Source organism: Malaclemys terrapin, chromosome 2 (genome assembly GCF_027887155.1).
Source record: "Malaclemys terrapin pileata isolate rMalTer1 chromosome 2, rMalTer1.hap1, whole genome shotgun sequence".
Lineage (NCBI taxonomy): Eukaryota > Metazoa > Chordata > Testudines > Emydidae > Malaclemys > Malaclemys terrapin.
Window position 1 is genome coordinate 127705056 of NC_071506.1, and position 13851 is coordinate 127718906.

A 13851-nucleotide genomic window follows, 5' to 3' on the forward strand; every position below is an offset into this window, starting at 1 on the left:
TTCCCCTTGGAAAGATGGTGATGGGAGCTACACAAAGGGTTTTAAGTACAACAGATTTTACTGGCACATAACGGTGTAATCAATGAGCTCACCAGAAGGGCACAAGCTTTAAAACCTAAAATAAAGAGGGAGGGAAATATTTCTATTTCCTGTAACAATTCATCTCCAAAACTACATTGCCATTCTTGTAGTTTATGATCGCTGAGGATCTTCCACAAGGAAATATCTACAGTCCAACTGGAGCTCACACTAGCTGTTTGCCACAATGGGAGGAAAGGGAATAAAGCAGCTACTGACCAATCCACAGCACTTATTTTAAAGCAGCAGCTCAGCTTTGAAGAACAACTCCATTTTCTACTACAGAATGTATTTACTGCTTTGTAAGTCACACTTTGGGTCACCACCATGATGTAAGCACTCTCCCACTGGTGGCCTGCTCCATCACTGGAGAGTAGGCTGGAGTTTTCAAAAGGCATCTAAGAGAGTTTGAAATTCAATGAGACTTGGGCCACCAACTATTTAGGCTCCTTTAAAAATACCATCCCTCGTCATCATCAGGGCTAGCAAACTGCACTGAAATTTTAAACATCTGGGAGCACTCTTTGCTTGGCCACTTGCTGCAGGGATTTTGAGGAAGTTGGGTAAGACAGTCTCTCCAACAGGGATTGGTATTAAAATAAGCCAAAACATCTTACGTATTTAAAGCACCGTGCCAGTTTAACACTGCCTCTCCGTGTTAATACTGCACACACATCCCAAAAAGCCCTTTTATTCCAAGCACTGCTGTCCTGCGGTCCAGCTGATGGAGCTCAGCAGGTACGTTCCTTAAAAAGGACAGCAAATTTTTAACTCTGGAGTACCTTTCCTGTTCAAGTATTTGGCTCTGAACAAATAACAGTCAGTTTGGGGGGTCGAGGTCCATGTGTGCTAGGCACAGACTAGTAGCATTTTGCTTTGACAACACTGCCTTGTGTCACCATGGCTACTCTCTAGATCTGAGTTGGGGTCCCCTAAGGCTGTTCTTGATTCAGCACAGGTGTCACTGTAGAATTATGAGGCCTTTCACACTTGAGCTATATCTTCACTGACAAATAATCTGTGTTTTTACCACGGCAGCAGCAACCCGGATGTCAAAACATACTGGAGACAAGGCGCTGCAGTTTTACCATGAAGTAAACTAGGTAAAATCCATCGCAAACAAAGGATATGGGGTCCAGCCTCCCTAGGTACTTTGCAGTAAAAGTTACAGGTGCCTTGTCTCCACTTGGTTATGTCACTATAAAATCCTAAGGCATGTCAGTTCTCATTAAAACAAAGAAGGCTTTTTGTCAGTGAAGAAAAAACTTTGAGTTTTACTTACTAGTAGATTCCTGCACCAGTCCTGCTGTTCACTGACTGTTCAGTGCACTCTGCACTGTACAGACAGAGAAGGACAGGGAGCTCTGTCTATATTACACTTATGCAGTACAGTTCAGACATTTTTGACACAAGAAGAGGGTGGGGGGTAAACTTACCCATGGTGCAGCTTTGTGCTTCTCTCTAGTGGATCATTGTTGAAAGGGTTGACAAAAAGGAGGACACTCTTACTATGAGATACGTAGCTCTGCCTTGCAAACCCAGAGAGGAACTGTACCCTATGTTTAATGATGGATACTTCACTGAGAAGAGAGACACAAACCTAAACCACCCCCAGTTTTTAATCGGAGAGTTTATCCAAGTCTGTTTTGTCCACACAACATGATACTCTGCACGTCTTTGGCCTTTTTAAAGTGCTCTCAGACAGACGGGTACAATGGCACTCTGTACAATGGCAACTAGTTAATTGCTAAATTAAACTTTGGCTTCCATGGCCCGGCCCAGCCCATATTGTACTCCTCTCAGTGTGTTGACAGGGTCTGGCTTCAGGTAGAGAACAGCTGAATGTATCTCTTTGTGTATGTCAGAGAACAATGGACTGCCTGCAGTTGGCTCGGCCCCTCGTGGGAGAAGAGATCTGAATGTGAGGGACTCATCTCAGAACCAGGACTTCAGTCCCCCACAAGGCAACACGTCAAGCTGCCACTAGACTGACAGGCCAATCCAAATCACATTTGTGATACTGCAATTAATAATGAAATCTAGCTCATATATAGCACCTCTCATCAGCAGATCTCAAAGCCCTTTCAAAAGAGGTCAGTATCATTATCCCCATTCTACAAATAAGGAAACTGAGGCACGGAGAATTAAAGTGACTTGCTTAAGGTCACCCAGCAGGCTAGTGGCAGAGCAAGGAATAGAACCAGGTCTCTCAAGTCTCAATTCAGAGGTTTTAAACATCACCAGAATCCCATCTTATTCTACAATAATATTGTATCCTGGAAGCTAACTCTCCACTGTACTGTGATCTTGTGAACAAAGTGCTGGTTAAATTTGCCATCAGTAAGGCCCTGCATAACTCCAGCCCTGGCTATGTATCTGACCTAGATTTGTCTATTAGCACCCCTCACCCGCTCTGCTGTCAGCCATGCCAATCTAGATACCCCATTCATCTACTTTTCCCCACAGACTCCTCCATGCACTCTTTTACTTCTCTCCCTAAGCAAGGGACACCCTCCCAGCTCCAATCCACCAAGCCATCCTCTCAGATCTCTCCTTAAGACTCAGTTTTTCTCCAATGCTCATGAGAGGGGACCCAATAAATCAGCAGTATATTTATCCGTTTATAAAGTCTTCAAATGTGCACACATCTAAACTGAGCCACCACATGATCATAATACAGCAGCCTTTATGGAAATACTGCTACGCTTCCTCATCACCTCCTCTTTTCCTATTTTTACATGCTTGCTCATGTCTAGATGAATTGGCTTTAAGCTCTCTCTCTTTTTGTTTCCGCAAGGCACCTCACACACCTTTGGGCACAGTTACAAAACTACAACTAACAGTGATCTACAGAGGTTCTGAAAAACAAGCCTGCACAAAAGAAGACCTGCTTTTCCTATCTTAGGTGGCAAACAGCATCTGGAAGACTTCATAGCCCTGAAAAGCAAATCATTTTCCTCACTAACAATTGGGCTTATACCCAGAATTAGTTTTAAGGACCAGACAGGTTCTGTATTGACACTGCTGCAGTGACAAATAGAGATTGGAACCCCAGGCACTTTTCCACCAACAATATCTCAGCCTGGAAGCAAAAGCAATTAGAGTATTTTCAATTCCGGTCTCCCACACCCTGCTATCCATTCAGAGAGTTTCAAATCACACTATCAAAGTGTAGTCACTCACAGAGCTACAACACTTCTTGGAAAAAAGGAAGGTGTAGTGCATATACTGCAGTAAAACATTCTTTAGTTACTCTGATTTATTGATTGGAGGATATGCCAGAAGGCTATAACCCCAGCTCACAATAGCCCTTGTTCATAAAGTCTAGAGAGGGTAAAGAGCATCCGAGAGTCACATCCTCAGTCAGAAAATAACAGAGGGAAGGGCCGCTTCCTTCCCTGGGATAAGCCACCACAATCTACACCAGGGGTCGGCAACGTTTGGCACGCGGCTCACCAGGGTAAGCACCCTGGCGGGCCGGGCCAGTTTATTTACCTGCTGATGCAGCAGGTTCGGCCGATCGCGGCCCCCACTGGCCGCGGTTCGCCGTCCCGGGCCGAGGGATGTGCTGGCCGCGGCTTCCCGCCACCCCCATTGGCCTGGGACGGTGAACCGCGACCAGTGGGGGCCGCGATGGGCCGAACCTGCCACGTCAGCAGGTAAATAAACTGTCCTGGCCCGCCAGGGCGCTTACCTTGGTGAGCCGCGTGCCAAATGTTGCCGACCCCTGATCTACACTCTCACAAGTGATGACTCCACACTTGCCACTTCTAGCACTTCCATTTTCAATTGCAGAGAGATTCTTCTTCACATCCTGTCCCAGAGTTCTGTAAATCATTACTGTCCACTATTAAACCGTTTCCATATCCCACACCAAGTGGTGGCTGCATTTGAGTGGTGAGTGAAGGGAACCCCATATACTTTGTGGAACATTTTGGGACTCCTTCAGGATAAAAGATTAAGATTCCATTAAATATGGCAGATTTCACAATAGAGTGGAGGAAGTAAGTAAGTGAGAAATGGAGCACTCTATTGAGGTGGGTCACTTTTTTTTATAGGGCAAATGCCGGAAATCCTTTCTCTTATGCCCAAATTTCATTCCTCACCCACAGAAATGTTAGGGTACACTTACCCCATAGGCTAATATATATGTGTGCGTATTGATGACAGGTATGTACGCACATCAGTCTCTTGTGGTGTACTTGTTAAGTCTGTGGGTACAACATTGAAAGACCCCCTATGCCATTCTCTATTGGTCTAGATAAAAGGTCATAGACATAGGCGTGGGTACTCATCTATAGGTAACAAGATATAGGTCAACTTTACTTTTCTGGGTAAAAGTCTTGATATAGATATGCTAACTTTGCCTTAGCGTAACATACAGGATATGGCCTGTAGGTCTCTTTCATTAAAGTCAAACTTACTTTAATATAAATTATAAACCTATTACAATAAACCAAATACTTAAACTATAAGAAAAGAGTGTGTGTGTGTGTGTATGTGTATATATATATATATACACATACACACACACACACACACAAGCAAGCAGGTTAGTCCTATAGGCTACACTGCTGCACCCCTCCTGCACTCCAACCCCCTGCCCTGAGCCCCCTCCCACACGCCACACCCCCTTCTGCACCCCAACCCCCTGCCCTAAGCTCCCTGCTGCACCCTGCCCTGAACCCCCTCCTGCACCCCAACCCCTTGCCCTGAGTTCCTTCCTGCACACCGCACCCCCTCCCACACCCCGCACCCCAACCCCTTGCCCCAGCCCTACATTCATGACCCTGCATACAATTTCCCCACCCAGATGTGGCCGTCGGGCCAAAAAGTTTTCCCACCCCTGGTCTAGTCATTTGTACCACACTCCTCATCAAACCTAACCACCTGTTTTGGTCATTCTTTCTTAAGTGTAATTTCAGTTGTGACCACATTCCCAAGCAGAAGAGCAGCTGCACCCATTGCAATTATTTTGTCTCATTAATATTATCCTAATGACTTTTTCAATTAACCAGGCTCCAATTGCCAAGTGGAAGGTATGGAATCGGAAGTGGGAGGGGAAGGTGAGTCACAAGAGGAACTTTGCAAGTGGTTCACTGTGTGTGCGAGTTTGAGAACCATTAAAATACAGCACACAATCATGTCAGCCCTGTACAGTTTTAAGGCAGCATTTTAAGCAGTTAGGGCCCTTTCTGCTCACGCAAGAGGATCTGTAGATGATAACTAGTATCATATGGGGCTTCTCCCACCCCAGCCTTTACAACCTGGACACATTTACAGATCTTTCCATGGTTTAATTGCAATCAGAACTACAACACCACATCATATAGTCTGTGTCTACATTAGAGGTATATGCCCTGACTGTGACACATTGCCAGTGACTCCCAACTCCTCCCCAGATCCCTTCAAGTGGTGTTAAAGACCCTGGTATGAACAAAAAGTCAAATGAAGCTTTGCTACGATGGGCAACAAACTAGTAGTTAATACCAGATCGTTTTCCTAGCATAGGTCACACCGACTGTCTGATCCAATGCATTAGTTCAGACTGCTGATAGCCAAGTCAGAGCAATAAAGGCAGGTAAAAAACTCGCCCCACCTCTCTAAACAAAGAGATGAATGGATGCAGAGATTCTGTCACTGAGAGAAGACCCTACTCCTAGCAGCATCCCTGGATCCAGCAGTGCACTGGAAGGACCAGCAATAACTGTACAGCATGACTCAGGCACAGGGCTCCCCTTTTCCTGGAATCTTTTGCCTCGTGCTGCATGGATTTATTTATTTTATTCTGGGTGCGTATATCACCACCTCTTAAAGGGAGAGAAGAGACTAGACTTTGACACCAGCTGATTTTGCTTGCTCCTTCTCATGGTTATTATGAACTTTACTACACAGAAGACCTCCACTAATACTGCAGCAACTGGGTTTCCCTACTTCAAAGTATTCTACTGAATTTCCAATTCACAATACTGAGCCTTCTGGGAGAAAAAACTTGCACACGGAAGCACATGTAAAAAACAAACAGTGTTGTTCACGTGAGCATTGAACTTGCTGTGGGAGTACCACCAACCCAGGAATTGGCTCATTTACCATAAACTTGAATGACTCAGATACACAATAAATTAAACCTAGCAACTCAGAAAACATCACAATTAGCAATAATAATGAGTTCTAACCTACTCATGATTATTAAAACACATTTATAAAAAGATACCTATTACTGTAGTATCTGGATGCATTAAGTACTTAGAAATATAATTAAATAATTACATTGAGTAACAAAAAAGGTGAACTACACAATTCATTTTATGCTCATGCACAATAAGTTGTTCCATGAACAACATTAGAGCATTGGGGGAGGGAGGGGAAGGGGCGAGACCTTAGAATTTTACTGCATTTGAGGCCTTCTATGGGATTAGAATACAAACAGTGTACTTCACGGCAGAAGTAAGTTTTCATCTTTTATGGCTTTGGGGAAATTAAGATATTTCTGCTTTGTTTTGAAAATACTGCTTGGGCTCACTTTTATGTATTATTTAGAGATTAATACAAACCCCATCCTCCTTAATGCAAATGCCAAGCTGCGTGTGAGAGCTGTACACAATCTAGGATATAGACCCAGAATGCTGAGAGTTTAACCAGGGTTGTCGAGGAGCCTATGTGTGTACTGGTCTTCAGCAAATGTGCGATCAGGCTACAGAAATGCATGTAGCATGCAGGACTGTGGTATGTGTGGAACAAGCCTACCTCCAAAGATCTGCCCGTTTCATTTAAAGTCACCAGCTTCTTGCAGGCATTCTGATCTCCGAAGCTCACACTTCATAGGCTAGACTGTGCCTAGCCCTTACATAGTGCTGCTCTATTTTCAAAGCACTTTAGAAACAAGTCAGGTTCTCCCCGTGCCAGAAAGCGATTCCTCACTGTCCCCTGCCCTCAAACTTAAATTTTTTTATCCTAGACCAGAAATCTTGGGAGTGTTCTCTGACCCTACACTTTCTTATTTCTTGCAGCATTTTCCCTCCAGGCCAATGGGAGCTGCTGGAAGGCCTGGAGCCACGAACCGCAACCAGTGGGAGCCGCGATCGGCCGGACCTGCGTGCGAACGCGGCAGGTAAACAAACCGGCCCCGCACGCCAGGGGCTTTCCCTACACAAGCGGCGTTCCAAATTTGGGAAACACTGGTCTAGACCGTTACCATGCCTGCTTCTGGCCTTTCTTAATTCCTACACTAATGTCCAGAAAGCACCAGATGACTACTCTCTTGTACAGGAAGTGTGATTCTTTGCCATCTTCACTGGCTTCCAAGCCATCTCTGAATCCCATTTTTTTTTTTTTTTTTTTGAGTTTTCTTCCTGGTTTTCATAACATACCAAGTACCTGCTCCACTGTCTCTGACCTTAGACAGTCACTCTCCAAGCTCCCTAATCTTAGGCTCTCCTCTCCCCCAACCCCATCATACTAGTATCTCAAACAAATTAAGTATGGTGGCTATTTTTGGTTACCAAAACAAACTAGACTTCATACAAGTTGAACCACAAGAGAGGATATACGCCAGGGGTCGGCAACGTTTGGCACGCAGCTCGCCAGGGTAAGCACCCTGGCAGGCCGGGCCAGTTTATTTACCTGCTGACGTGGCAGGTTCGGCCGATCACGGCCCCCACTCGCCGCAGTTCGCCGTCCCAGGCCAATGGGGGCAGCGAGAAGCGGCGCGGGCGAGTGATGTGCTGGCCGCAGCTTCCCGCCGCTCCCATTGGCCTGGGACAGCGAACCGCAGCCAGTGGGGGCCGCGATCGGCCGAACCTGCCACGTCAGCAGGTAAATAAACTGGCAAATAAACTGCTTACCCTGGCAAGCTGCGTGCCAAACGTTGCCGACCCCTGATATACACCAAGATATTTAATGTTAACCACATAACTCAAGGTCCCATAAAGCTCAGGTAAAGCCAGCAGTTACGTTTCTCCAGTGTTAAGCTACCAGAAAGTAAATTTTCAAAAGTTCTTTTTTTTTTAAAGAAGCACTGAAAGAACCAATTTTCACTATTTTAAAGTTTATTCTTCCTCCTTTTATTCCACTACAGGGGAAAACAACCTCCTATCCCCTGACTTTTCTGCTGAGTTCTGTCCTCATCTGTGTTGCTGAGACGGAGGGAGCTCTCTAAGGCAGCTCAGCAATTTTCATGTGTTAAACAAGAGAATTCTCATAACTGAAGATTGCAACTGCCAGGAAAATTCAGAGCATAAATGTTGAGATGTGCTTTGAAAATAACTTTTTTAATTGATAAAATATGTAGTTAGAAAGTCAGAATTGGTATAAGATTCTAAATATCAGGGAAAAAAATAAACTCTGAAAGTCAGAAACTCTAGTAAGCACGAGGCATAGCTCCCCTCCCACGCAATGTTAGAACATTTTACTACTACTTGATCTTTCTAGGGGTACAGGTAGGGAAAATAATGCCCAACATACATAACTGATGGCATTTACTAATGTACATCTTTTTGTGATAATGGCTTCCTCAGTGACTTATCATCAGTTTCTGAGTGACACTCCAACTTCCGTCTATTTATTTGGGTGTGTTCAAAATAATCACATTATAGGTGGAAGAAACCATTCATGGTGACCTGATATAATAAAATAAGTAGTTCCTGGCTTTCAATTTCCCCTGAAGTCTTCAGTGTTTCTCCCCTCTTATTTATAATGAGGTCTGAGCCACAGGAAAGCTATTATCTTCCTCTGTTAACACGTAGATGATGACTAGTTGAACTGAACACTTAGAAGATACTTAGTAGTCACACAAACATTTGATAGAAACACTTCTGAAGTGGACAGTATTTTCCACAACTGCAGGCAGGAACTGAGTTGTTAGCCCTCACAAGAAGAACTGACCATTCTAACATTATAAACAAATATTCAAAAGACACATCATTTAAGACTGTTCCTGATTGCTCTTTTACTGGTGCTGCTCAGTCTGTTCAAAACTCTCCACTTCTGAGCCATTACCTCTGCACCTCTACCAGAGCTTAAATTCTTATAGATTATTTCCTGGAGCCCCCCCATGCTCTGCAACATGCTATAAAAACTCCAGGGGGGTTGCAAATATTTACTGGAGCTCCACTCTGGACAGCTCCAGCTGAATTTAAGCCCTGATCTCTACCATTAAAGTCTCCCTCTTCACTTTAGCCTACAGCTCCAAACCCCTCTCCTCCTTACATCCTTTAGTGTCGTCCCCCTTGACCTCCCCGCAGCTGTATCCTGAAAGAACACCTGCACTTTTAGGGCTTTAAGTGTGAACCGTCTCTTCTTTTTGCCGCTAAGCCATCTTCCTATCTCACTCACCTAGATGGGGGTCCTGCCCACCTCTGACATGCTGTTGCTATTCTGAGGGTACACCAAACCAACACTTACTCAGTCTTCTGCACTAGGATTCAGTCTACCCCAAACAGCTTACAACCTACCCTGAAAACATAGCAGGTGAAAGAAACAGACACAGGAGGAATGAGACAGGGAAGGGGAAAGATAACAGCAACATAATCATGTGACTCACAGATATACTGCTACACTCCAAACCCGTCTCCTGCCCAAACTAAAATTCTTGGCCTCTCTCTCTAACATCTCCTCATGGTTGTGTAGCTGTCAGCTCAAGCTTAATATGGCTAAAAGCTCCTAATCTTTCCCACAAGCCCTCCCTACTACCTCCTTTCTTGATAACTGGACAGCACCACTCTGTCACTAAGGCCCATCATTTGGGCATCATCTTTGACTTGGACTTCTCTCTAGGTCCTCCAGGCTATGAATCTGCCCAATTATTTCTGCATAACACCTCTAAGAAATGGCCTTTCTTATCTATCCATATAACTCGCATCAGCTCATGTCTTGATTACTGCAACATCCTTCTCTCTGGCCTTGACAAATGCAATCTTGCCCCATTCATATCCATTCAGAATGCTGCTGCAAAAATTATTCCCCTAGCCCACTGCTTTGACTGTCACCCTTCTTTTTGCATCCCTCTGCAGTGCTTGCTTCACCCCCGCAATCACATTAAACACCAGCAGCTTGTGTCTTCACTTTCAAGGCCCTTTGTGGCCTAACCACATCCTACCTATCATCTCTCATTCGCCACTAGATGTCGATTCCCATCTTCTATCGTTCCACAATGCCAGCCTCCATCACCCACTTGTTAAATTTTCACACAATCACCTTTGTGCTTTCTTCCATGCTGCCCCTCATGCTTGAACGAGGTCTCCATAAATGTCTGCAAAACTAACTCATTATCCTCCTGGAAACTCCTTTGCTGTGATGCCTACAAAAACTTGACAACAGTTAGGTTAACAGTGTGCTGAGACCACAGCCTCAATACTGTCTTACTGTTTTCTGTACTCCCCCATCTGTCTGTATCCATCTACTGCCTATTGTCTTATACTTAAATTGTATAAGGATCTATACTTGGATAGGGACCATCTTTTTATCCTGTTTCTAAGGGATCTAATACAATGGGATCCTAGTCCATGACTAGGGCCCCTAGGCGCTATGGTAATGCAAATAATTAATTAAAATGTGGTTTCTCGGCACACAGCATCAATGTCACAGCTTCAGATAACACCAATCAATAAATATGCCAGGAAACTCTAGCTAAGAACCTCTTCATTTACGATAAACAGAGGAATCCAAGAGAAAGGGTAGGGCAGGGTAATGTCCTTCCATTACAGGGAGACAATAAATGACAGACTTCAGACATTTCAGCCCATAGCATGTGCACAACAGGAAAATCAGCATTATAGGAGCACACTAAACAAGGGATGTCAGAGAACAGAAGATCAATTCCCTATCCAGGGGACAGGGAAGTTTAGATGCACACAGGAAAGTTGCATAGCCACCCCTACTCATGTGTTTTTGAGATATAAGATATAAGGGAACCTCTCCCTATCCTCAAACATTTTGGGGTGAGGCATTAGCAGTCTGTATAAGATAGCTCCTCAACCACCTCATTTTTGGAGGGGATTAATGCACATGGTACCTTTCTAGGTTTGAGAGGGTTACACTTTGTGCTTTTTTAGGTGGTTCTATATATAGGGTCCCCTAGCTGGTGGGAGATAGGGGGCTGTCCATAAAGATTACCACCACATCCCATTCTTGGGGGTCTGTGTAGACAACACCCCCAAGTTTGTAATGCAGGTTGATACACAGAATGCCCTATAATCCCGTTGTAGTAAAGAGTATGTATGACACCTTCTGGGTTTGTGATGGCGGTTGCAGGGGTGAGTACACAGGGTGCCCTCACCTCTACAGTTTCATGGAAGTCTGTACAAAACACACAGCATCACCCATGTTTAGTTGGAGGGTGAGGGGATCTACATACAGAATGCCCTTCATGAGTCTGGAAGATCCTCTTTACCACACACTGGGGTTTCTGAGGGACAGAAGTGAATACAAGGTGTTCACATCACATCCTGAGTCTAGACAGACATCCCCAATTAGGCACTCTCCCTCTCAGAGGGTTTGGGGATTGGCAGTCTGGGCGCCCCATGGTTTCAGGGAGTCTATTCAGGGCACTCTCCCTTGCCTCAGGTTTTGGGGATCCCTGTGTGAGGAGTTTCCTGGATTTGGGGGCTGCTGCATTGTGCATATCCCCTTATGAGAGGCTTTCAGGGATGCATATGCAGGCAGTGGGTAGGAGGGCATGCCTGTACGAAGTGCCCCCCTTGCCCAGGGTTTTTGGACAGCTGTGACCCAGGAGTCCCCTTGGTAGGGGTGCTTCTATCACAGAAAGCTCTCCCTTGACCAAAGTTTTAGGTGTCTACATGAAGGTCGGGGGGGGGGGTTGCTTTGCTCCCCTAGCCAGAGATGGGGGAGTGCCTCTGTGGCATTCTGATAAAGAGTGCTCCCCTAGCTGAGGATTTAGAGGTCTAGATACCAGGGTTTCCCTGAAGAGGGGAACTCCTATCACTGGGGTCTCCCCTTTGCCTCAAGTCTGCATGCCGAAAGCACCTCCCGGTGTATCAATTCAGTTTAATTTTATTAGACCACATATGACATTATGTCTTTTGCAAATACAAAAAAAAATATGCAAACTAAAAAGGTGACATCCATGTCATACTACTAAAATATCAATCAGAACTCAATAAAAACTCTCTTCTTCAGCACAATGCTAAAAGGGCAAAAAATTGCCACCTATTTAATTACTAACAGGGACTAAAATACTAAAAACGTTATCTTTTGAGATGGTGATAAAGATTCTTTTTCAGACAGAAAAGGTAAAACCCAGCATACTCTCAAAAGTCAGAAAACTCTACAATCCAGAAGATAATGAGGTAGATAAGCAGTTCTCAAACTGTAGGTTGCAAACCTGTTTTAATGGGGTCACCAGGGCTGGCATTAGACTTGCTGGGGCCTGGGGTTAAAGCTGACGCACAAGGGTCACGGGGCTCAGGTTGCAAGCCCCCCACCCGGGGCTGAAGCCCTTGGTCTTTGGCTCTCCCCCTCCATCCACACCCACCCAGGATGGTGGAGCTTTGGCTTTGACCCCCGCGCCCGGGGTGGCGGGGCTCGGGCAGGCTTAGGCTTCCCTCTGAAGTCACGAACTAATTTTGGTTGTCAGAAGGGGGTCGTGGTGCAATGAAGTTTGAGAACCCTGAGGCTGATCTTCCAACACTCCAGGTTTCCATGGGCAAAAACAGAGATGTGAAGGATCTTTTCCATATCTGCCTTTAAAGAAACCAGTTTCCCTGGTTTGGAAACTTAACTGAGTACATGCCTTACATAAATGAGATTTTGATAACTCATTCAAATTCGGTTCAACAACAAGGGCCATTTTCAAAGCAGATAACCAAATGCAAATTTGTAATCATGAATCACAGCTAGATCTTTTTGTTAGGTACATCCCAAAGGCCTCCCCTTTGTCCAAGCTCCTGGGGTCCCCACATTTACTCCGAGAGCTCTCTGGGCTTGGGGCCCTGCTGCCCAGAGTGCACCCCATGCCAAAGGCCGTAGTGCACTCCCCTAATCCAGGACCTCTATGATGTGCTCTAATCCCTGGGAAGAAGAGGTAGGGGCAGACGGCTGTCACAGGGCGCTGCCCCTTACACAAGGTTTTGGGGACCATGTGCTCACACAGCCTCATGAGCTCTGTGGGGTCCTGTACAGAGCACTTCCCTTCCCTGAAGTCTGGGGTCTGTGCTGGGACCCCCTGGATTTAGGACCTCTCTGTGCGGGGAGCCCTGGGGAATGGGGGGCTGCTGTCCCCCAGTACTGCCCTTCACACGGGCTGGGGACTCTAGGCTGGGACCCCCCAGGTTCGGGACTCCTGTGTGCGGGGAGCCCGGGGTCGTTTCCAGGGGCCCCTGCCAGCCCCACCGCGGGTCCTTCCCCGCAGCCCCACTCACCTGGCCGCTCCGCCGGCAGGCCCGGCCTCGCGAGGAGCAGGAGGAAGAGGCAGCTCCCCGCGGCCCGGGCCCAGGCCATCCCCGTCCCCATCCCCGGCTCCAGCTCGGGCGGCCGCTCGGCGTCCTATGGAGCCTGCGCGGCGCGGCCTCCTCAGCCCAGCGCCAGCCCCGGCCCCGGCGCGGGCCGCCTCCTCCCGCCGGCCGGGGGTGGAGCTGGGGCGGGGGCACCCCAGGGCAGGGATCCGGACCGCCCAGCACAAGGACCTGGGGACACGCCGGGGGCGGGGGCACAAGGACGTGGGGCAGGGACACCCCAGGGACACAGGGGCTGCAATTGGGGGAGCTGCTGCCCCCGGGCTGGGAGCGGTTTCCATCACACACAGGGTTTACAGTTGGG

General features: G+C 46.5%; 1 protein-coding gene across 1 annotated transcript in view; it reads right to left on the reverse strand.

Annotated features, from left to right (window-relative positions):
* The window catches only part of ADAM9 (ADAM metallopeptidase domain 9), a 52547-nt gene extending 38935 nt beyond the window's left edge, over positions 1-13612 (reverse strand). Inside the window, exon 1 of the mRNA XM_054018140.1 lies at positions 13455-13612. Coding sequence (XP_053874115.1) covers positions 13455-13545 — 91 coding nt within the window. The 5' untranslated portion in view covers positions 13546-13612. The remainder of the gene's footprint in view (positions 1-13454) is intronic.
* Positions 13613-13851: the final 239 nt, after the last annotated feature.